Source organism: Mauremys mutica, chromosome 22 (assembly GCF_020497125.1).
Source record: "Mauremys mutica isolate MM-2020 ecotype Southern chromosome 22, ASM2049712v1, whole genome shotgun sequence".
Taxonomy (NCBI): domain Eukaryota; kingdom Metazoa; phylum Chordata; order Testudines; family Geoemydidae; genus Mauremys; species Mauremys mutica.
In genome coordinates this window covers 14,157,366-14,183,559 of record NC_059093.1, presented here as the reverse complement: position 1 = coordinate 14,183,559, position 26,194 = coordinate 14,157,366, and the positions used below count along the sequence as shown (strand labels likewise).

The window sequence follows — 26,194 nt, the reverse complement described above, 5'->3', positions numbered from 1 at the left end:
ATTGAAGAGTCTGTGCCACTGGAGAACACTCTCCTGCAGGGCCTGACATGGAACGCCACATTCTTGAGTCTCACCATTCCTCTGCTCTTAGCAAAACTCTGTGAAATCTACTGGCGAAGTGGGTATCCCACATCCTCTAGTGCTGAGCCACATGGCAGAATTCTACTTCTATCAGTTACTCCATTAACTCAGGGGGCCAATCTAAAGGATCCAACCTGCTGATGACCCATGGGAGTGTCAATATCGTGCCTCATGATGAAAATTATTTTTCAGGTTGCTTTTTTAAAAGCCTTGGGGCAAATACACAAATGAACTACATTAAAACCATTATTAAGGTTGCAAAATCAAACACTCAAACGTTAAGTGCCAGAATTAAGGTTTCCTAGGCAACCCTAATTCAGTCCCTTTCTGAAGGCACATGATGATAGTCTTTAATTATATGAACACATCCTATTTTTTCCACAGTATCCCTGCATCATTCACTGCACAGGATGGCACCGCTGTGAGGAAGAATCAGGGTTGTGCAGCAAAGGAGGCTGTTATCTGTGGAACCACTGCCTCGTTTGTCAGAGGGAGTACGGCAGGTGACTGCTGGAAGAGAAAGGCTGGACTCATGGTTAAGACAGTTGAGTTCTGCCCTGGAGAACTGGATTCTGTCCCACAGAATTCCGATGCGATACCAGTCAAGTCACTTAAACCACACTTTTCACAGGCTGTCACTAATGGTGTGTTCCTCATTTGCTGAGCGCCCAACCTGAGATCCTTGGCATCTGTCTGACAAGCAGAAGTGCTGAGCATTCACAGCTGATTCTGAAGTCCATGGGAGCTGTGCTTTAAACATATCCAGTCCTAGAGTGCACTGAAATGTCAAAGCCTAGCCATCTCAGATTGGGCACCCAAAATTAGTGGGTATTGTTGACCATAATCTCTTTGTGCCTTGGTTCCCCATTTGTAAAACAGGGATAATAATATCCCCTTCACCTCATGGGGCAGGGCTGAGCTGCAATAATTTATGAATGCTGTATGCTGACCTAGCTATTAGGATGTTTATTGTACAGTGTAGGATGTTTACTGTAGGAATGTGTTGGTCTAGGTCAACAGCAAGCTGTTGGTGAAACAAACAGAAGCATAACAACTTGAGACAGTCACTCCTTTGCCAACACTTGGCGAGAAAGTCTCCTGCATTGTCCCTGGGGATGTTCTATCTCTGTGCAATGCTGAGCTCACTGGACTAGTCTGTCAAGGGAGTCAAGGGTACAAACTTGAGAACACAGGTGAACAAGGACCATGATTAGATTTAAACAGACAAGCAGGGGCGAGCCAGTAAAGTGAATCAGACAGGCACCCAGAACTAGGGTGCAGGGTGACTGGGAAAGTGAGGCCTGACTAGGATCTTTACCAAGGATAGGCAAAATATTAATTGATAGACTTTTGGTTGTTTTAAAACCCTTTTTCTTCTACTATGCTTTTTTCCTGCTGTTAAGGTTAAACAGTACCTTGCGTTTTAGAAGGCTGTCTGAAAACTGTATTCACCATGTGTCACAGAATCCCAAAGGGAAGAACTGCAGATGCCAAACCCAGGAAGATCTGCTTGGAAAACCATGGTCGATCCCATGTACCTGGTCTAAGAGTGAAAGAATCATGTGCTTTCACCCCAGGAGAGGGATAAGGCACAAGGCCTAAGACCGAAGGGAGTGCACTCAGAGAGACCAAAGAGGGAACAGAGGTGCAGCTAGCCCTGGAGCCATGATATAGCAGTGTTGTGAAAATAAATTCATTAGTGTTTGTGATGAACTCCATGGACATGCCCGTGACAAAATTATTAACTCTGGCCTGGCCTACACTGTTGGTGGGGGGTGGGAGTCTGATCTATGTTATGCAACCTCAGCTACGTGGTGTCTTCACCGCGGTGAGTCGACTACTGCTGCTCCCCCGTCGACTCCGCCTGCGCCTCTCACGGAGGTGGAGTACAGAAGTCGACAGGAAAGCACTTGGGGGTCGATTTATTGCGTCTACACTAGATGCGATAAATTCACCCCCACTGAATCGGTCACTGCCCGTCAATCCAGTGGGTAGTGTAGACGTACCCTCTGTCTTCAGAGGACGGTTTGAGTAATATGCAGTAAATAAGGCCTGGGGTAACACATTGAACAATCGAGAGGAAAAAATATATTGAATAACTGCTCAGTAAGTGAGCACCATCCATTCTGTGCACTGAATTTGGCAGGGGTCAAGTGGAAAAAACAGCATGTGATCATGTTATTAAAGACTGTATGGTAATATAAAAAGGGGGTGCAGGAGAATCTTAATGTGCGGGGGGTGTATTCATGTTCAAGACTTTTACTCATATTAAGAATTTGGGCCAGATCATCTACCTGGAAACTGTGTGCAGAGCCTTCTGCCCTTTTTGGGTGGGGCTGAGCCATCCATGTGGCATTATTTCTCTGTAGGCGGAAGGCAGGCAGGCTTCGGTTAAAGATGGGACCGGGAGGGAGGCTAAATGTCTCTCCCGCAAAGTCTGCAGAAGCGAGTCAACCTGTGTGCTAGGAGCGCCCCCTTCTGGGTTCCAACAGAACTGTGCCATCAGGAAGCCAGAGGGAGGCCAGAAGCCAGAGGGATGGGTGCATAGAGGGTCACTATGCAGAATCCCTCCCCGGCCCAGTTGATAACCTGTCACCCTCATCTCTGGATATCTGTGTTTTCTGGGAACAGAACTGTATTTTCCTCACCCACCCCCAACCCTGCTCGTTCCATGAAGGTGAACAGGCAAACCGCACAGTGCCTGATGGAACTAACTGGACATAACTCCATGAAGAAATGGTGATGTCTGTTCCTGGCACTGACGCACTCCTTCCAGTGGAAAATCCCACAGGAGGATGAGGAAATATGGCCTTTAGATAGGAAGTCAAGCAATGCGTGCAATGTTCTGAAGCTGATTTGGGTGGTTGGGGTGGAGGGTAGGTTATCAACTGCAGCTATAGACATATGATAGATCATCCTGGATCCCAGCTTCCTGCCAACACAGACCAAAGAGGGAGATAGTCCACCTTCAGTCTATTTCAAGGACAGCTTTTCCTTCATTTGTTGCATCAAATGTCCTACCAGGTCACATCAAACTCTGAGACACTCGTCCTTTAAAACAGCACTTTTCACTGGGTCCATGTCTGCAAAGAGCTTGAGATTTCGATCTAGACTGTGGCTGATATACAGATGGAGGACATGCTCTGAGGGGATTTATCGCTCCTGTAAATCCTCTGGGAAGCTCTTTGAATTGCATATAAAGCACAGTGACTAATTTCATGGCAGGCAGTTTCTAGAGATTTGTGAGGAGGGGTGCAAAGATGTCCTTTTGATAGTGTTTCCAAGGAACAGACATCGGATGTTTCCCACACCCAATTTGTAACACTTCTTATACATTGTTAACAGCACACAGACTAGTTTGCAGCGGATACGTCAGATCTTCTACAATAAACATTTATGAGAGCATCTAATGTCCACAGTTTATTAATATTTGTTCCTAGAATATTAAAAATTGAAGTTCTGGGAAACCACCCTTCCAACTTCACATGGTCTGCTACAGGTTTTAGGGTTTGGAATTCAATGCAGAGCAGGTGAATCTTGCATATAGCAGCACCCCATTATGTCAGCACACTGCTCTGGTCTCCCTACTTTTTTATTTATTTATTTACTGCAGCAAGAAAGGGGAAAATGGAACTGGACAAGAGGCACAGAGTGAAAGCGAAACATGGGTGCTGTTAACTGATGTCTGAGAGGAAAATGTTACTGCTATTTTTGTAACCCTGAACGTGAATTTAAAGAGCAAAAAAGGCAGCCAAGTGTTTCCAATGAGATACCATATCCCACCCCTCTGTTATGGTCCTGGGCAGTCACTTACAGACACGGCTACTGTCCCCCAAATAATCCCAATCTTCTAATGATAGGAAGTCATTGGAACCACTCATGGTAAGCATTATGCCTGGAGTTCACAGTAAACGTCCTGAAACTTCCCAAACAGTAAAACTAAGGAAGACTTGCCTTAGTTCTGCTCATATTTCCCAAGTACAATATAGCAGCAAAATAATAGAGAAAGAACTGGAGGGAGGAAAACAAAAAAACCACCCAGCCCCTCTTTATCCATTATAAAGAAGCAACAGAGGGCAAAGACCCAATGGAAAAAAATCCCTTTGCTGCTGCCCTCTGAAGTGAGAAGCTAAGAGTACCCAGGAGGATTTCAGCGGAGGTAGGTAGCATGGAGGCAGTGGCATACACGGGCAATACTGAAGAGGTGGCAATAGGGAGATGTCCAGTTATGAGAGAGAATGAAAATAACACTTGGCCCTTCTGAAGCACTTTCCATCAAAGCACTGTACAAACTTTCAGCTCATTAATTAGCTCTCATATGTGGGCAAGAAAGAAGCACGATGCTAATATTGTGGACAGAGCAGGCAAAAGGAGGATCTGAAGCGTACCTGATCCAATTCAAGGGGGCAGAGTCAAGTGCTTCAAAGAAATATATGGTGACAGCATGTGATCCACAGCCCTGAGTTCTGTGGGACCATGACTCATTGCACAAGATATTAAATTAATCCATTGTCACCGCACAGCATTGATCCAGCACGCCGATAACTGTACTTCATGGCTCTTGGTCTCTTCATTTCTTTATTATGTTCAGCTTACAAAGATTTTTTTTTAAGTGCACCCAAGGAATTCCGGAGCACAAAATCCCATGAGTTCCAATGGAACACCAGTGTTCCTAAGTCCTTTGGGAAAATCCCACTTTTAATTACCCCTCCCCCTTTTTTAAAAACTATTTAAGGTGAATTTAGTGGTGGTGGAAAGACACTGTGCTGACAGCTTTGGAAAATGAAATCTGTTCACCAGCAGAATGGGCACAGAAGTGATGCAAGGCTCCCCCTGCGTGTCTCAGCCCTCCCTCAGAGGGACAACTTCTGCTGACCTGATGGTTGCTTTGTGCATGCATTTCATCATCGATCTCTCTCTGCTGAGAATGCCAACAAGGGCGACATACTCCATTGCCACTCACCTCCCTTCAGCCGTAGTTTTTTATAAAACCATGTTAAAGACAGAACTCCAGATATTCATTCATAAAAACAAGAAATTAAAATGTGCGCTAGTGAGTCATTCGCAGTAACTGCCGAATGGATAGCTAGAGCACGCTGGATCTATCCCTGGCACACTACGGTCCCTTAGCTCCCTTAGAGTGCTTTTATTTTATCTACTGTTTCTCCTGAGAGGCTGTTGCAATGTAGTCATGACAACGACAACACAGCGGTTCTTAGCTATCACTATAACGGTGCACACACCATGGCCATTTAGGCTGCTGCAAAACTACAGCATTTAAACCACATTTCTTCTCTTTCCTGTCTGAGCAAACTCTCCTCTGTGGTGTATGAACAAGATGGTTTTGGTACCATGTATTTTTATACGCACTATAAAAGGAACCGTCTTTTAGATTCAGAGCTTATGCAGGTGAGGAGATTTCTAAGCTAACCCATTTTGCAAATGAATAGCGTCAATACTGCCATGTTAAAAAATCCAATCCTGCTGATCTTACTCTAGCATACTGTTCCACTGACTTCAATGGGAAAACTTGCATGAAGAAGGATTTTCAGGATCAGGCTCTTGCTTTTCCAGACTTCAGAAAGAAACAAAAATCAACATAATCTATTTCAACTATATCTAGCTTCTGTAACCAAACCTAAGGTGTTAGTACATAGCTACTGCTATCACGTACAGTGTTAGACTTTGGGTTAGGACACTGAGAAGCTAATTGTCCATAATGGCTCTACCTGAGCTCAGCTGGGACTGGTTCAGAGTCTCTGTGACACATGCAGAACCTGGCTTTACACTAGCCATCTCCAAATCTGCATGCAATTGGGAGGAAAAGGGATGCAGAGAGGGACAAGGCAAGAGAAAGGACAAACATGGTTAATTTAAAAAAGCTAATGGAACAAACTCTAGGAGACTAACAATTTCATTTGCAGAAAGAGTATTAACAGAACACGTCAAAAGTCTGGGTTCTGATCTGATGTGCTCTGAGGCATAGATTCTGTAGGTCACATCATACATTCTACACACTTATGAGGGCAAAACTAGACATAGGCACATTACCCACAAGCCTATCCTTTGATAAGAACTGGGCTAGCTACAACCACATGGAAAAACAATTGTTGTCAGCAGGTTCCTAACACTGGTGTATAAGGATTCTTCTCTCCTCATCCCAGAGAAAACTGCTGCAGATAGCTCAGTAGGGAGTTTACAGCATGGTTTTGATAATGGCAGTGCTAGAACCTTGCTAGCACCGGTGGTGTTTAAACGTGGCTGTAGCTTGCACAATCCCGGTGTCAGGTGTAGTCAGGACCCTAAAGATATACAGCCTCATTTTCAGAGGTGCTCAACTCCCATGAAGTCAACGGGAGCCAGGGGTGCTCAGCAAAACTTAAAATTAGGCTCATGCTCTATAAACCTTTCCTCCTAGATGAGCATGCATCTCCTTCTAACTCTAAAGAAAGCTACATGAGCAGAAAAACAAAGAAGAGAGATACCCACCCCCTAACACTGGCAAAGTCTGCGGGGAGGAGGGAAACTTCTATTAAAAAATAAAACACACACAAAGTCTTCCTAAATTACTAGAAACAGGAGATGTGCAACTGGGGCCCTTTGATGTAGGGAAATATTACAAACAAGAACCACCGGTGTAGAGCTCAGATGAACACTTAAGCCATGTCAATGAAGTTGCACATGGTATGTACTGGTGTTCCATGCACGGTGGCAGCCAAATTTCTAATCTATTTGCTTCAATCGTATTACTCAGAAAGGGACATGGCTGCCAAAAGAAATTAATTTCACATGAAAAACAAACAAAACCACTAATAAGCTTTATACCTTTGAGCAGAAATATTATACTTGATTGAGTGTTTGAACTCTTCCCTCTAACGAAATGGTTTTAAAGCAGAGTGAGTGAGTGTTGACCTTTCAGACTGCATTAAGTAACCAGAGATGTAGCCATTCTTTTTTTCATGTTACAAAGGAGAAAAAAAAAAACACGTCATCTGAGGTTAACTGCTGCTGAACCCTAGAACGAATGGCATTTCTGGAGGGATCAAGGTTTACTTCTTTCCCACAAAGTTTTTCTGTACAAGAAGAAATGAAGAAGATTCTTCCTCTCTCTGTTTTTTCCACACATCCAAAAAACTTAAAACCAAACCCCCTCTTGGCTCTCACTAGTACTCACTACCCTCACTGCAAAATTTGTTTGCATTGTATGTCAATAATATGGCCTCGTGTCAATCAACTTTACCCTCATTCTTGGAGTCTCTGCCCCGATATCAATACCCGGGGCTCTTTGCTTTGTCACTGAAAGTTGGGATGACAAAGAAAACAGATCCTTTATGATTACTGACACTTCTGGCAGTACTTAAAGAAGGAAAGCCTCCGCCTATTGCATGGCCCTATCAGAGACACAACCATGTACTACTCTGTTGCTCTCCTTTGTGGCCTCACGAGTGGCCAGTATCATTCTGCCAAGTCTGTGAGCCCCCACTGCCTCACAGGGGGCATTCAGCAAAGCAGCTCCTCATAACGGACAGAACGAGTGCTGTCAAATGACAACCTTCCTTCCAGCTAGAGATGTCTCTGCAATGGTCCCCAAATCCCTGCTGATCCACATAGGAAGATACCGGGAATAGGAACCACATTCCCATTCCCCATCATGCAGTGCAAAGCGCCATCTTTAGACCAATTTGCTGGGGAAGGGTGGGGCAGGAGAGGGGGACTTTTTAAATAACCAATATGTTTAAAAGTTTATTTTTTGAACCATGGAAACCCAAGAATAAAAAGAGCATCTTACGGTGGGGGATGTACAATGGAGGCTCAACACATATCAGGCTTCCACCTTTAAGATCTTAAATCTCTGACAAGGGGGTATAATTTTACTGATATTGGACTGATTATTATTTGTGTTGCATCAGCGTCTAGAGGCCCCAACCAAAATCAGGCTGTTCTAGGCACCAAAAGAATGCTACTCTCAGGTCCTCTCAGAGTCATTCTGGGTACTAATAAAATTATCTACCCACTTTTAAGGAAATCAGCTTAATTATTTTTCTCCTGAAGATTGTTTTAAAATATATAATGTGCTGTGCGAGCTATATTTAGTTCTCTTCCGTCTCCCAACTTTTTAGCCTGTCTTTCTTCCAGCTGACACCCTCATTTTGTTTGCACGGGGGTTATGAAGGTGTTTTCTTCGTCTTTGATCATGGTTTTAATGCCATTTAGTGACCCTAGCATTTTTGGCAGAAGAGGGTTAGAACTATCATTGTCTTTGTTCCCCAGCTGCATTTGTTTTAGGTTTAAAGATCTTAAAGGAACATAAGAATGGCCATACTGGGTCAGACCAAAGGTCCATCGAGCCCAGTGTCCTGTCTGCCGACAGTGGCCAATGCCAGGTGCCCCAGATGGAGTGAATCTAACAGGTAGTGATCAAGTGATCTCTCTCCAGCCATCCATCTCCACCCTTTGACAAACAGAGGCTAGGGAAACCATTCCTTACCCATCCTGGCTAATAGCCATTAATGGACTTCACCTCCATGAATCTATCTAGTTCTCTGTTATAGTCCTAGCCTTCACAACCTCCTCAGGTAAGGAGTTCCACAGGTTGACTGTGCGCTGTGATGAAGAACTTCCTTTTATTTGTTTTAAACCTGCTGCCCATTAATTTCATTGGTGGTCCCCAGTTCTTATATTATGGGAACAAGTACATAACTTTTCCTTATTCACTTTCTCCACACCACTCATGATTTTATATTCCTCTATCATATTCCCCCCTTAGTCTCCACATTGCAATACAGTCTGGCTTTGGCTTCCTTGAACATCCCTCAAAGCATCGCAGCTACTGACTGGCATGTATGCAAAAAGGAAGAGAGAAAGAGAAAAAAGAGGAATAAATGAAAACGTACAAGGGGGGAAGTAGCTCCAAGACGCTGGACGGGCTCCATGGGCAGGGGATACTGGGAAGGTACAATTAAAAAAAAAAAGAAAGAAAGAAAGAAATGGTTAAAACATGCACCCATTCAAAATGGGTCAATTTCAATTCAAGCGTGGCTAGACTGCATGCAGTGCCATTTCCTCGCAAACCCACATATGGATGTACATTAATATGGACCTAATCAATCCTGCAAGGTGCTGGAAACCTTCCGAGAGGTGCCGAGTGCCCTAAAGTCAACAGGAGTTCAAGGGACTCAGCACCTAACATGGGGCCTGATTCAGAAAAGCTCTTGAGCCTATGTTTTAACTTTTATCCCATCCCTGCTGAGCAACACACTTGAACACATGATTTAGTCCCACTATTTCAGTGGGACGTAAGCCTGTGTTTAAGGTCACACATGTGCTCATTTGCTCTGTTGAATCAGAGCCAAGTATGGGAGCTGTATCGTCTCTATAAAGATGGGCAATTCCAACCAGGACAGAAATCATCTCCGGAGTCTGCAATATGACATTTACTAAAATAATATACTTCTCTACCTGACTGGGTCCCCTTTTACATTTTATTTTGCTTCATTTCTAATGGCGCAAAAGCAAAAAGCTGCTTTAACTTACTTCTCAGTCTGTGCATTATGGCCTGCAAAGATGTGAAGGAAAATGCAGGGCTTTGACAACAGGGTTACGCTATTAACTGACTGCAGAATAGTGAGAGGAGCGTATTTGATGTGTCAGCCCCAAGGGCTGGTTTGTTTTTATAATTAATTAAAAAACCAAATGCCAATAAGAATCCAGAAGTAATTTTGCACCAGATTAGATCACTTTAAATCTGGGTCTTAAAACAAGTTGACTATGTCCTGTTAAAGTCTGACTGACAGGTGGTGCCCATAACAACGGAGACATGCACATGGAAGATGCTTTGGGGAAAAAAAATCAATTAATTTAACAACAAGATGCACGTGTAGAAGAGGGTCCCCCAGTACTGCAAGGTTTTGACCACCTGAAGCACCTATTAAATTCAAGGGGATCTGAGACTACAGAACATCTTGTAGAACTGGTCTCTAAGTTTGTCAATATTACGAGAACATTTTCAGGCTACTACACAGAGAACTACATGTATCAGCCCCAGGCACATTAGTGCATTTGGGTCCTTTCCAGCAGCACACTGAAAGTTTAGCCTCAAGCTGGCTCACTGAAATTCCAATTCAATTTAGTTTTAACAGGAAAGTTATACATTAAAAACTCAATAATTAAATTATTTTTAAATCATGGTTGAGGATTAACAAAAATGGTACTACATCTAATTATACATCTTTTAACAATCAATTTGTATTTTGTCTAGAGTAACTGCCAGCTAGAATCTATTTCCAATGGGCATTAACCAATGTTAACTGGTCTGCTTAAATACAGGATCTGCATTACTGAACCTGTGCTGTTTGCTCCCTTCACCTGCATATTACAATACATCTTAAACAAAACATTTTGTCCTTGTCTCCAGAGTTTACAACGATTTTATTTTAATGGAGGTTCAACTTCTTCAGCATTTGTTTTGTTAGCAACCATCTCTTAGACAAGTGGCGCAACTCAGTTTTACATCTTTGCATTTAAAATGACCGATTCATTTCCAATACTCAATTCATGCCGCAGACCTGGATTTTAAACACCTCTGAAGTTCAGTGGGTTATTTGAATCTGGAGTTTTGATTCATCTTCATCATTATGTTAAAAATGTTACAACTTGTAACACATGTATTAAAATATTAGCTAATCCTCATTAAGACTTAAAATCCTATATATTATATTATAAATAATTACAATAAATATTATATATATGGTGTTACGCCTTAATGAGGCTTTGCTAGTATATATGTGCATATAGATAGTAGATAAGTAAATATACCCGTTAAATCTAAACAAAATGAATTCCTTGGTCATAAACAAGGCTGTTATTTGGGTTAGTGGTGGCACAGCCCCACTGGAATTTTTTACAAGTTCAGGGCTTTGAAAGAGTAATGGGTGAGAGAGAGAGAGAGAGAGATGTTCTGCACCAACCCACCCCTTCTCCACTACACTCAGAATTTCATGCTGTCAACATGCCATAAACTGTATTTATGTTGTTTTCATATTGGCACTAATCTCTCCCAATTTAAGAGGTGACAATGTTCAAACCCTTCCAACAAACTGTCAAGCCAAAGTTCTTCTGAGACAAGATTTGGTAAGCAAGGCTTTATGCAGGATGAGACACACAGTAACAAGTTACATGTTAACAAGCAAGACATACGACGAGTTTATGCATGAGGATAAGCATGATACCCTTTTTAAAATGACATTTAACTACCATAGCTGACATCCAAAGGTTAGTGACCAAAGATGACACATAAAAAGAGATGATGCCTAAAATCATTCTAATGAAAAACTGACAAACTGAGATGATATGAACAAATGCACATCCTGTTCCCAGACAACACCTACCAGAAATGAACAGCACTGGATGAGAGGAGTAAATAACACTTGAAAGGCACTTCCAAACATTCCACTTAGAGGAAAAACACTGATAGTTTTCCCTCAGCTAAGCAGCAGGCTGAAAAGGCTCACATCCCAGCAGGAAGAAGAAGAATATCTGGAATTTGTGTCTCACCTGTCATCTCCAAGTGTCCCAAAACTCTTTAAAAACCATACAGACAGGAACTACTTCCATCTACAGTGCCACTCAAGTTCAGTCACTTCTGGGGTGGGACGTACTAGTTATCAAACAGTACACACCAACACTACATAATCATTTGGGAAAGGAAGTGAAGATTAGAATTCCACTGCCAAATGAAATGGAACTGAAGAAGGTAGATTAGTGTTACTCAGACAAATGGGAATTTGGCCAGCACTAACACTCTTTCTATGTACTATGGAGTTTTTAATAAACAGAGACATGTCATCGGTTGTGGGTCTCAACTGAAAGAGAAAGGTGCCTTGCATGGAGCTAGGCAAAATATTTTGGCAAATAGTTTAGTCGCTGAAAAATGAAGTTTCACTCGACCCAAAATTATTCGTGAATTTGTGTCGAGTTCAATTCCACTTGAAATATTTTCTGATTTTTGGCTAGCCAAATTTTTCAAAAAAATCCATTATTAGTTTGCCCCTAAATGAATGTTTTTGATTTTTCAGAATTGCCAGTGAACCAAAAATTCCATTATTTGCCCAGCTCTACTTCTGTGGTATTGGGCTCACTAGAAATAATCTGGGGCACTGGTCAATGTAAATTAAAAAGGGAAAATCTACTCAAAGAATAACTCTCACCGATTCCTGAAGCACCTAGCTTTTCTATGTACTACCCCAGGGAGCTACTGATTGAGTCTTCTCTAGCTAAGCTTGTGAGGTCTCACTGGATCATGACTCGAGACGCTATGTTTGCGGAATAAATACTGAAATACACTTGAAATTAAAGCTTGGTATTTATAAGCCTGATGTTGGTGACAGAGATCATGGTTATAAAAAGCCATTTCATTCCAAGCAATATAGGAATCCACTATAACTATCATAAATTGGGCTGTTTATTTTGAATTAAGAAGATATAGGTCTACATATACATCTACACACAACTACGAATTCTGTATTAAAGCAGAATTGAAATGGATTTAAAGTGTTACACTGGGCTTTCATTTCACAAATGATGCCATCAGTATGTTCAGAAATTAAATTACAAGCTTTATTGTCAAATATATCTTAAAGCAAACTCATGGCAAGAAGCATTTTTTCTTTTGTTAGTCCTTTGAATATCAGAATAACTGGATAAAATGGATACAATTTTCACTTAAATCCAGGTTTCCTGTTATTCTTTAGAAAGTTATTCAGCTTACATCTCTGGTGTTAGCAAAGACCTCTATAATTAAAGAAATATTATTCCTAAATGCAGCCTGTACCTAGTCCCACCTCTCCTCTTTAGCCTACTACATCTCATTTTCATTTGAATCTCACTCATTAATTGTACTTCATTTAAGCCCAACCTAGTATTTTATGGGTCTATTAAAGTGTTACTCCCATCACTTCTGCAAATCAAGATCTCAGTCATTATGAATAATAAATAAATAGCAGGGCAGGAAATTCTTTGCTCTGCATCTGCTTTTCATTAGATTACTTAATTCAGCAAAATCTATGAGCAATTAAACAAGACAATCAGTTCTATGTTTGTAAATTCCTTCATGGCAAACAACTCAATGCTGTAGATACAAAACAACCTGAATGCTTCACACACAACATTCTGATTAAGGAAACAAAGGTCACATTTTGCTAAATATGCCTTATTGAGTCCAAATCTAAAACCTTAGGTTGATTCTGGTTGGAATACTGTAAAGTAAGGACATGGCCCCAACCAATTCCTGTTGGAAAAGCATCTTACTGTTCCCTGGTAACACTAAAATATACATAATTAAAAAGATATCGGATATGAATTTTCATGTGTTTAGAAGTTGCTCTGGAAGCCTGAGGCCCACATCATAGTCACAGAACACACACACAAATATAGATTTCCCCACACTGTCCCACCAACACAACTTTAACCATGTTGTGGAGAGACCGCTTCTAAAACTGCATGTACAGTTCAGTCTCCATGCCTTGTCTTTTCCGCTGAGATTGCCAGTAAGGTGCTGAGCAGGTGCTCATTTGGGGATCACTTTAGCAACGCACCTAAGCACATTCTTTACTTTAAGCCCATTCTTAATTCAATCCCTTTTCAACAAGGCAGTTAAGCATGTGCAGAAGTGCCTGACTGAACTGGGACTCGGATGCATTTCTTTGTGATGCTGGATAAAAGGCTATTAGAGCAAATTTTCAAAAGCATTTAAGTGATTTAGGAGCCTACGTCCAATTTTCAAAAGGGACTTGGCTACTTATGAGCCTAAGGCCCAGATTTTTAAAGGTATTTAGGGGTTGCTGCACTCAGTATTGCAACATCTAACTGATTTAGAGGCTTAAGCCTCATTTTCAAAAGGGACTTAGACACATAGGAGCCAAAATACCAACGATTGTCAATGGGATTTTGGCTCCTAGGTGCCTTTTGAAAATGAGGCTTAGCCTCCTAAATCAGTTAGGTGTCACAACGCTGAGCACAGCAAAGCCTCAATATCTTTAAAAATCTGGGCCCACGTCTCACTGAAAGTCAATGGCACTTAGGCTCTTTTGACAATGTTACCCATAGGCACTAGTTTGGCCTGTCCTATCTAAGCAGCTCTTCTATATTAGGTCATTTCTGAGAAGAACCTAAAAAACTGACCATGGTTAAAAATATTTTTTGATTTTCCAGATATGCAGGCTGCTGTGCTGCCTACTATAAATGTAAATACCTCCATTCACAAACCAGGTTGCTTACAATGGGACAGATGGTAAATCAAGATTCTATTTTTAATGTGCAGGTTCTGTTGAATGTAGGCTTAAGATATGGCTTTGGTTTTTTTCTTGGTAGCCTTAAGTAAATCCTGTATCCTTGGGGCCTACTGTATTTATGGGGCAACTATATGGAAAGTTAACACTGAGACCTAATAATTCGTTCATGTACTAACTGCAACAGAACTTGCGCTTTTTATACTGAATCTAAAGCAAATGTTTTCTTTGATTGTGAAAAACACACACCTCTCTAGTGTGCTGTTAAAGCCAAATACGATATATTAATCTATGCTGCTTCATTATCTCTCATTAAGGCTTAGTAAGAAACTACTTAACAGCAATTCATGACATTTAATTTAATTGCCTGAGCCGTATTTAACGATAAACACTTGTGACTGTGATTGTCTTCCTCAGCCCAGCTTATATTAGGGTCTAAAGTTGCCTTTGTCTACGTTTGGACTGATAAAAACATGGTTGGAGAAGTGAATGACTGCAGTACTTACAGATCAAGTTCAAGCTTCGAGAAAGCATATTGGATTTACTAAGTGCACACCTGCTGCAATGATTTGACTTGCTGATGAGCTGTGCAACAGAGAAGCTAACACAAGCGCATTCCCACGTTCCTGGAGAGGATGAAGGCAGGGCAGGGAGACTGGGGCAACAGTGGAAAATATTCTTTTTGAATGTTCAGCCATTCAAAGCATGCAGATTGATGCACTGCATAGATACCTTAGCGTTCATGACTCTACTGGTGAGCCACAAGCCCCGAGCACTAAAATGGAATTTGCCAAAAGGAATGTCACTTAGTAAAATCAATCCCTGGAACCACAATTTTTTAAAGAAGTGTTGCCAGATTTGCACTCTTGGCAGATAAAACGCGTCATTAAGATGGGTGTTCTCCCAGGCATTCCCCAGAAAAGGGGAAAATCTTTCATTCCCTATCACTCAATTATTCTAGAGGGATTACTCGCTGCTGCGCTGCACCATTTTAATGCAGTCAGATCAGTGATTTCAAGATGTTTCCCCCTTGACACAGAGACAGCAGTTAGGGTGACCTTTTAAAGCAGGATTTTTTTAAAGAAAACAGAGCAAAGAACTATCTCAGTATCATTAGGAGGTGCAGAAATACATGAGGACTGATTGTGCATGCACAAGCACCAGTCAGCGGAGTTAGCCCTGAACTAGACTAGTGGAACTGAGAGCAGAATCAGGTCTAACATCTTTTTCTCCGTTTAATTTTTCCTTGATCAATGCATTCCCGCAATAATGGTCCTGCACTTCATACAACACCTAGCTATCCAGAAGAGAAGTGGGATGAGAAAGGTGGGCTTGGGTTTTGGATTTGCAGATCCAGAATCAGGGGTGATTAGGATCTGAGTCCTATTGTATCTAAGGGCTTGTCTATATAGGGGCTATCAGGAAAATTAATCCAAATTAACTAACAGTGTGAACCACATTAAATTCCTGTGTAGATGATTTTATTCAGAATGTGACAGTGGCCTCAATTCTGTTTAATTTGATTTAAGTGAATTAAGCTAAATCAAATTAAGGGCACTTTAATTCTAAATAAGAGTGCCCACACATGGATTTAATGAGGTTTAACTAATCCACTTTAAAAGTCAAGTTTTGCTGAGTGTCCCTGTGTAGACAAGACCTTACTCCATCCCCAGGTCCCACTGTATCTATCTTCCCCATTGTATCAAAGTGGACATAACAGCTTTTGGATTATCCCTACATTCCATACAAAAAAACCCAACAACGTACTACACTCTGACAAAGGCATCAAAAGCAGGATTGGTGAAGGGAGCGTACCCAGAGGTTGTGGAAGGGACCCCAAAACCTTGGAAGTCTAAATATTTCAGAACACACATGAAATGCCCATTGATATTAGCTCACGAAACAAAGAGAATGCAAGACGCCCAACACAGTGGAACATATGGGTGATGCAGTGAAAAACAGATCATGAGAAGTGTAAAAGAAGTGATAAAATGTGGAGCATGGAAGAGAGAACTTCCATAAAATGTTTTGAATAACTGCACACACACACCTACCTGGTTTTGGCACAGAGTTGGTCATAGATTGAGGAACTTTGTCATTAATTAGCTCAACACACTCACTCGGAAAGAATCCAACCTGTATGACAAGAAAAACAGAAACAGGGTATGAATGCAAAATATTTAAGATAGTACAGTTAAAAGTTGCGTATACTGCCAATTACTGTGTGAGAGAAGCCATGTGTTAGTTACCTTTTCTCTTTTAAGCCTGTTTGTATACTGCTCCACAACTGTATGAAACGTACACATGGATTAGTATAACTATAATTTTTCAAAAATGATGTAACCAGAAAGTCTATAAGCCGAGTAATTAGTGTTGTGCAATACACTAAACTTTGTTAAAAATCTGAAAGCTTTTTCCATAAATATTTCAGCTTGCAACAAACTATGCATTTGGGCACACAGATGAGATGGCCTGCAGGCTCAAGTGAAATTTGAGGGGTGCAAAGGTGTTTTCTAGTCTACACCGGGGTTAATTTCAAACACTGTGCATACTATGAAAGGGGAAACACTCTTCGGCTCTTGATATATCACTCAGCTGAATTCAAAATGTCAATACTGATGTCTTTTCCACTGCTGATACATTCCACTCACAGATATCTTCTATTTTTATTGCTTTTCTTAAAATGAATTTAAATGCAGACTAATATATTTGTGCATTTTTCTCTCGCAGTTGTTTTCACAATGCCCTATTACAGAAACAATGCAGCTTCCAGCTCAGGGAACACATTAGGGAATGAATGATGCAGCACTGTTTACTTTCAGAGTCTCTACAGCAAACACCAAGATAGCTATATCATTGCTTCTAGACATCTCAGGACACACTCCACACAGCTGTTTCTTTCCAGAGAAAACACAGCACATGCTCAGGAGGACATCTCCACCTTGCCAGGTTAACAACAAACATTACTAACTGCCATTTAAAGGAGATAATTTTTAGCTGCACTTGTCTCAACAAGTTCCTGACTTCATTTTGCTGGTACTAGTTCTAAAGACTTATATTCTGTAACTGAGTCACCTTTTCTTCCCAGCTTCTCAAGAGATCATTCTTTCAGGGTCACAACCAACCCCTTATGTCTTGCTCTGACCCACTTTAAATCTGCTTCCTTGCCTTCCATACAAAGTTTTCATGATTTTGTATAAATAAGTGAGTTCAGTCCAAGAGTTAATCTCAACAGATGCAGCAGGGCACTGTTAGAGCATGATCCGGGATTAAAGGATTTGGCAATGTACTAAAATTAATAGCGGGGATGATATATACTTAGATAAATGCAAGGTCATCTAAAGGTAAAGATTGCCGCACATCTTAAATCAAGCAGGGAGAGGTTGGGTTATTGTGACACAATCATAAATAATGTTTCTATTACCACTGTAATTATACTTCAGCCTTAGTGTTTATGCCAGACCCATGGTATCTCATGATGCCAACACGGGAAGACACACGAAGCTCTTAAGCATCTTTATGGAGAAACTGTTCACACCTTAGTGAATCTAAGCAAACAGGAGGCATTGCTGCTCTAACAGCAGCTACCAAACAAAATGAAAACTTTTCTTTTTCATAGGCTATGGACAGGCTCAATCTCATCCGATGGATGCACATCCCTTTACAATTTACACAATGATAGGCAAGCAAGCTGCAATTTTAAAACAGCACTGCTAGTTTGGGTTTCGTTATAATAATTTACTGGCTTACTGACAAGTTAATATCTTTGGTTTCACATATGCCGTTTGCCAGATAATTACATTAGTGACTGAGGTGGAGTGGAGAGAAAAGCCCCTCACTAATATAACATCAGGAAGTCCAGGAAGAGTTTAATTTACTTACTCTGTTCCCATTGCCACCTCTAGTTAGTATTGCATTTGCTTCTTGGCAGACAGAAGAGTGTACATTTCCTTCTCTCTCCCTCTCTGGGGTCCCCAACACTTCTTTTAAAAAACTGTATTTAAGCCACAGATAAACTATATAAAACACCTTTCCAGGTAACAGAATTCAAGAGGATGATGTTACTTTGCACAGTGTCAAACAGGGACTTCAAGTCTGACAACCTAATCAACCCCACCCTCTATTTTCTATTTGCATCAAAAGCATCATCATCCATTATCTAATGCAGAGAGTCATCTTCCCCCACTAGCATTTGCCAAACACCACATCACAACAGTAGACCCTTCATCAGGGTGCAGAGAAGCACCGCTGATTGCACAGATTCATACTGTGGCTTAAAGACAATCTTCAATTTTATTTTCTATCACATTTCAAGGGCATAACGCAAGCTGAATTTAGGAGCCTTCACACCATGCATGAAATTTGCTTGAAAAAAACAATGCTGGGATAAGCCCTTGCACTAATGACCTGCTGCAGGTTTTGCTGTACTTCAACACCTACATGAAAAAAATATACACTTATCTTGCTTCTCAGCGTCTCAGTTTACTCCTCTGTAAGACCCTGATTCAGCAAATCAAGGTGGGTACGTAAGTGCATGCTTATAGTTAAGCATGTGCCTAAGCGATTTCCTCGAATGGGTGTAATGATTCTTTCTTTGCAGCCGAGGTCTGACATTTAATTAATGCTTGCAAAGCATTCAGTGAAAGGGTCTACAGAAGGGTAAAGAAATTATTATGAAGACATTCCAGGGTGTTACCATATTTCCTTGTATCACAGGATAACTTGGGAGAGAAAAGACCTTGTGTCTTCAGACACTCTACCATACAGATATAGGGCAGTATTACATTGCCTGGATGTATCTTAGTGCTATTATAAAAATGAACCATTACAAAAAAAAATGGTGAGCAACAAGAGCTCAACAAATTTGTTGGCTACAATATTTACCACCACCACCCCCAATGCCCAAGTTGAATCAGCCGTTTGGAAACGTTGCTTTATAATATATAATCATCCTCCTTTACCTTGTCACAGTGTCATGTCTGGAACATAATCTGCCCCTTAAGGGAAGTACTGCCTGCAGGTCAGTCCACCCTGACTCCTGGTCTGTCTCTTCAAGTGTTGTAAGGCCTGATTATAGATACAAGGACCTGGTAGATACTGGGAGAGAGGAAACAGTCCCGGGTGCAAGCAGGGTTTGGAAGGAAACCCTGGTATTGCTTCTTTAAAGGCCTGTGGCAAGGCTCCCCTCTCTCCCAACTGGGGATGAGTTGGGACAAGCGTAAATGCTGCCCCCTCCTTCACATAGGGCAGATGCCTGCAGACACTGAAGAGAGTAAGAGAGGGCTCCTGCAGTGTCATAGAATCACAGAATATCAGGGTTGGAAGAGACCTCAAGAGGTCATCTAGTCCAACCCCCGGCTCAAAGCAGGACCAACCCCAGCTCAGGTATCCTGAATCACCAGCCTGAGGACTAAGTGGAGCCAGCTGAGCGACAACAACTGCTTTAATTACCCAGCTGCTGGAGGTGGGCAGGAGCTCCTGCAGTAAGGAGAAGACACAGGAATAGAAGTAAACTGCAACCCAGCTCCAGGAGGAGAGCTGGGGACTCCTGGTAAGGGAGAGGGACAACAAGTGCTTGAGCTACCTAAGTTCTAAGAGGAGGGCTGGGCTCCTGCCATAAAGACAGACATAACGACTGAGAAGATAACCCTGAGGTGATTGGGAACAGAGGTTCCAGGGCAGGCTCCAGAAAGCCAGAAGGACCTTTTGTTTATCTGGGACTTTTTGTTATGGGGTTTTGTATGAGGTTTCATAATAAACAAGCCCCAAGGAGAATATTAAGTCAAGCATCAAGAGTGCCTGAAATAGAGTTACGGGCTTCCTGAGAAGGGAAACTGAGACATGGAATACATGCAGCACCACACTAATTCAGCAGGGGGCACGACAGGGCAGGCACAACCTACAACAGACAATATGGGCCAATTTTCTAAAAGAATTACGGACATCAATCTGCATAGTAAATACTCCAGACACTGACTGTGGGCACAAGTCAGAGTTAGCAGCATGAGGACTCAGATTTTTCCCCTCTAGAGTTTTCTTTGTGCTTCATGGTGCTCAGCCCTGCATGGCTGCAAGACAGGAAAAAGAGGAAACAACGTATCTCCCCACTGACAGAAGGGCAAGGCACAGTCCTAGCCTTGATACTACTGGCATGCAAGAATCAAGGGACTCTAATGTCAACAGCATTGCAAGAAAACGCAGGGCTAGGTGAGGGAATGGCACCAACCCACCCACCCACACACACACTTTTGTCACATACTTACAGGTAAAGTGCAGCCCTTCCACTCAGCAAAGCAGCACAACTGCTCATAGCGTAGGAAACTTTTTGTTGCCAGGAATAAACTCAGATACAATTTTGTCTAAGATGTTATGGCAATTGGCACCTCAGATCCTGCAGATGGAGGTGGCCGTCTGGCTGAGAAATGTCGTCACTAGAGATGCATCCAGCAGGCTCTTTCACAACGTCTGTGTCACGAGTGACGTCTCTCTCCAGCCAGATGGTTGCTTCCAGCACTGGGTTCCCAAAGCAATAAACGGAAGCTACAATTTTTCCTTTAAAGACTTGAGTTTGCAAACCTGTGCTCAGTTCACATAAACATGCTTTGCTCTCTCGCATTCAAACATTTTATTTTACTCTGAAAACTTCTACACTGCAAAATTATGCACAAAGAAAAACACTCTCAACTAATAGTCTGTTTCACTATCCAGACCAATCTAAGGCAGATCTATGGGTCTTTGGGGGAATGCTACACATTCTTGAAATCCCAAACAGGATTAGGATTTAAATCAGCAAATTTTAACTGTGCTCCGTACGGAATACAGGTTAGAGGGGACATTTGAAAGGCCAGGGGTTCATGGGTCTGTCTTTCAACAGAGATCTTATCAAGAATAGCAAAATGTGCCACTGCATCTCAAAAGCGGCAAAGAGAAATGATTGTTTCCAGGGTTTTAGTTCTTGAGGGCTGTAGGGATGGAGTGGAAGACTGAAAGAACAGAGGATGAAGGAAAGAAAGGAAGGAAAACACCACACTGAAGAGATTGAGGAGGGTGACACTTAATGAGGAGGAGATTGTGTTTGGGGAATAATCTTATAGTGAATGTTGTGATTCATTAAGGACACTGAACATAAAGATCAGTGAAAATGTCATTAAAAACTCCACTTTACATTATTTTCTGTCTTAAAAGCAAACACTAAGTGGTCGCCTTGTTCCACGGACGGAGGTGTGTTGCATCACAGACACTAGAGCATCTTTGCCATCTATCAGGAAAGATGCTGCTGCAATGGAAGTACAGACATTTGGACACTCAGTGGGGATGTAAAAATTCAATGTGAAATGTGACAGTTTGCAATGAATAATCCAGTCAGCCTGGTCTTTGGCTACTCTGCTCTACTTATCCTGTCTGGTTATACCCAGGCCTGGAAAGTGGTCCTAACAAGAGTCCATTTGCTAGATGGGGGCTTCTAAGCTCTAACACAATGACAATCTTCTCCACAACTGCCCCATGACAGCTCAGTCTGGGATTTATGTGACACTGTATTTAGGTATAATTCTGGCAACAATGAAACACGACATTCCTTGTCAAACATGAAAATTCATCTACAGTCTAAACTTTCAGGATGGAGACTAGGGAGTGGGAGGAATTAGCCACCTCAAGTGAAGTAATAAAACCTTGACACTTGCCTTATGATATTCAGAGGGAGCATGTGGAATCAGCTCCCTCACTCCTGAAATTACTCCTAACTGCCTGTGATCTTATTTCTGATCTTATCTTCATCCTGTGACTGTTGACTCTTCCACCAGACATGACGTAACTTATCAGACGTTATCTGCACACAAATGCACACGCTGTCAAACTGGACTTTCCCTTTCAAAATTTCCAGACACGGTGCAATGTAGCTGATCTTTTTGTGCACGTGAATCATGAGCTAGTTTCCTCCAGACTCCTTAATGTGTAAGTGGAATGTTTAACACAGAAGCAGTGGTACAAGATACAGCAAAGAGAAATTTAACACATCAGATAACTCTGCCTGCTACTGATCATCATTCAAGTGTAACTGACTCATGCTACCCTTGAAATTTCATCTTATTCTCTTTCGCTTCCTCAACATCTCTATCTCATCCAGGTTCACTTATCCTCAAGACAACTAAATTTTAGAATATTTTCCATTTTATAATTATTCTTCTTTCTTCCCCTTCCTGATGTGTCCACAGGTCATTTCTGCAGATTCTTAGTTCCATAATCTCTTTCCTTACCTACACAACACCTTCCTTTTCCCTAGAATCTTTCAACCAACTCCTCTGTATTCACTTTAGATTTCTCATTTTGTCCTGGTACAAATGACTAGCAGAAGGACAAGGAAAAACACTGTAATAAGAAAAACCCTTATCGCCTAGAGAAAGAGAGAACAATCAAGGGAAATAAGATGAGTTCAGTAAAGACAGGCAACATGTTTATGCAGTCAATATCTCAGATACGAGACAACTAAACAAGAGTGCAACCTTACATACAGCCACAGTAATAAAGAAAACCCCAGAAAGGGGTCAGAACTTGATCTGCCAGGGGCTAAACAACAGGGCCTGATCCAATAAAGCATTTAAGCACATGCTTAATTTCAAGTACATAAGTAGTCTCACTGGGCTGGACTAGGTTCTTGTTACTTACTACTCTATAGAAACAAGGTCAATGTTTAGTCCCTATCCAGTGTGCGTTCCCTGCAGTAGGATCAGCCAGGGAAGACCACCCTCTTTAGAGTCGGAGTAAAGACTCCTTAAAAAAAACTGCCCGTCTCTGAAACATATAATGAGCTTAGATATTTTAAAAATCAAAGCCATCGAGTATATTGCAGGAGAAGAATGAAGGTGGCTGGCTCCTTAGTTTAGTCACCATCCACCATCATGTGGATGAGGGGAAAGCAGTGGACGTGTTATTCCTTGACTTTAGCAAAGCTTTTGATACGGTCTCCCACAGTATTCTTGCTGGCAAGTTAAAGAAGTATGGGCTGGATGAATGGACTATAAGGTAGATAGAAAGCTGGCTAGATCATCGGGCTCAACGGGTAGGGATCAACGGCGCCATGTCTAGTTGGCAGCCGGTATCAAGTGGAGCACCCCAAGGGTAGGTCCTGGGGCCAGTTTTGTTCAATATTTTCATTAATGATGTGGAGGATGGCGTGGATTGCACCCTCAGCAAGTTTGCAGATGACACTAAGCTGGGGGGAGAGGTAGATACGCTGGAGGGTCAGGATAGGGTCCAGAGGGACCTAGACAAATTAGAGGATTGAGCCAAAAGAAATCTGATGAGCTTCAGCAAGGACAAGTGCAGAGTCCTGCATTTAGGACGGAAGAATCCCATGCACCGCTACAGACTAGGGACCGACTGGCTAGGCAGCAGTTCTGCAGAAAAGGACTTAGGGGTTACAGTGGATGAGAAGCTGGATATGAGTCAGCAGTGTGCCCTTGTTGCCAAGAAGGCTAATGACATTTTGGGCTGTATAAGTAGGGGCATTGCCAGCAGATCAAGGGACGTGATCATTCCCCTCTATTCGACATTGGTGAGGCCACACCTGGAGTACTGTGTCCAGTTTTGGGCCCCACACTACAAGAAGCATGTGGAAAAATTGGAAAGAGTCCAGCGGAGGGCAACAAAAATGATTAGGGGGCTGGAGCACATGACTTATGAGGAGAGACTGAGGAAACTGGGACTGTTTAGTCTGCAGAAGAGAAGAATGAGGGGGGATTTGACAGCTGCTTTCAACTACCTGAAAGGGGGTTCCAAAGAGGATGGAGCTCGGCTGTTCTCAGTGGTAGCAGATGACAGAACAAGGAGTGTAATGGTCTCAAGTTACAGTGGGGGACGTCTAGGTTGGATATTAGGAAAAACTTTTTCACTAGGAGGGTGGTGAAACACTGGAATGGGTTACCTAGGGAGGTGGTGGAATCTCCTTCTTTAGAAGTTTTTAAGGTCAGGCTTGACAAAGCCCTGGCTGGGACGATTTAGTTGGGGATTGGTCCTGCTTTGAGCAGGGGGTTGGACTAGATGACCTCCTGAGGTCCCTTCCAACCTCAATGATCCTTTTGAAACTGGGATCAAAGACAGCTACCACCAGTGCTAATGGCAATTTGCTTAAAAATATTTCTGAAAAAACAAATGAGAAGAGATTTAAAGTGAGACCCACTTTGCAAATCTTAGTTTGAAATAAACAATCAATCACTACGTATTTCATACAGTTTGTAAGATTAGAGAGACATCTCTGAAAAAGTGTGATTGCCCTACAGGGAACAGAATCATAATGAACTGGCAAGAGCCAACGGATCTCCGTTGATTTATTTGCATAATTAAAATGACTTGGACACAGATTAGCATTATTTTCACCACAGTTTTTAATTTGAAACGGGAAACTGAAAGTGTTTGTTTATCTGTAAATATGGAAAAGGTTACATGGTTTAAACATAGCTTCTACAAGTGCCAGTTTTGCTTTGCTACACTCTTTGGTAGCATGTTACAACAATACTCTTCACCGAGCATAACACACCTCTAGGCCTACAATATCAACAGCAGGATAAGATTTTTTTTCCCCTCTCTTTTCCCTGTAGTGGGCAGCAGTGTCAAAAGCTGTGCTAATTCAATAAACTGTTTTTTCCTACACTCGTACCAATAGGTCTTACACTTAAAAAGAAATATCCTTTTCTTTGTACAACTACGGGATTTGTGACCGTTTGTTTCAGATGGTGTTTGATGGAAATGAAAGATCTGCACATTGCAAAGAGATGAGACTAAAGCCTGCTTGGTCCTACAGAAAACTGCATCCCACAGTAAACCGGTTTCACGGCTGCGAGCAAGCTACTGAGCATGTGTGACAGCTGCTGCATTTGCCTGCATAATAATTCCACTGTCAGTGTCTAATTCACTGCTTCGCGGAGAGCTCTGGGGTATGCTGAGGACAGAAGGTGCAATTAAAAATCCTAATTCTACCAACCTTAACTATAATGCTATATTTCTGCAGCTGCTGGCATCCGCTATTCGTGTTTGTGAACTGACTGCAAGTGCACACAGATGAAGCCACTCTCATGGGATTACTCCGCAGTATATCTTTTTACTTGTGTGCTACAATAAAATCAGAATACAATTTATTCTGATTTTGGCAGGGGTGGGGGTAGAGAGAGGAGTGCAAGGAGCCCTGAGATGCAAACAATCATAACCAATACTCTTTGCATATGGTCCCAATTTTAACTGGTGTGTGTGTGGGGGGGGGGGGGGGAAAGGAAGGATGTAAAAAAAGGTGGTAGATTCCAGGACCTTTCAGGGGCATACAGTGCTTATCTGCTGAGTCAGCTTAATGTCAGCTGTTTGAACTCTGTGTACAGCTAATGGGAACTTTTGCTGATTCTCTCTGAGATTAGATGAGGTGTGTCCTTTCATTCCTATGATAGGGTTTAGACTAGAGTCTCCCTCTGGGACAGTGTGAACTAGAAAGCCCTTGCAGGGAAAACCCAATGAACTGCCCAGCTGGGGGGAGACATCTTATGCTGGTGTTTACATTTTGTTGTTATTTAAGTTAACAATAAATGCAAACCTCAGGAAGTGGGTAAGTTTTGACCTTATTCAGTGTGTGTGCCTTCTGTTCAGAGCAAAGGGGAACTGCGCCAGTTTACAATGTAAAACAACTGCAGGATGGGGGACTCACCTGTTTAAAATGAAGCTTTCAGGATGAAACTCAAAGGAAGGCAGCACAAAGAGATGGAAAGTAAGTTCTCTTCCCCTTCGAAGCCTCTCCTTTTTCATACACCATAGTCTTAATTTCATATCGTGCAAGTCCACACTGGAGT

At 41.9% G+C, this 26,194-nt stretch overlaps 1 protein-coding gene across 6 annotated transcripts in view; it reads right to left on the bottom strand.

Moving 5' to 3' along the window:
* The window catches only part of ARHGAP32 (Rho GTPase activating protein 32), a 381,592-nt gene that overhangs the window by 70,024 nt on the left and 285,374 nt on the right, over window positions 1-26,194 (bottom strand). For all 6 annotated transcript variants that reach the window (XM_044997056.1, XM_044997057.1, XM_044997058.1 and 3 more), the window contains one exon: window positions 16,421-16,502. In XM_044997056.1, coding sequence (XP_044852991.1) covers window positions 16,421-16,502 — 82 coding nt within the window. The remainder of the gene's footprint in view (window positions 1-16,420; window positions 16,503-26,194) is intronic.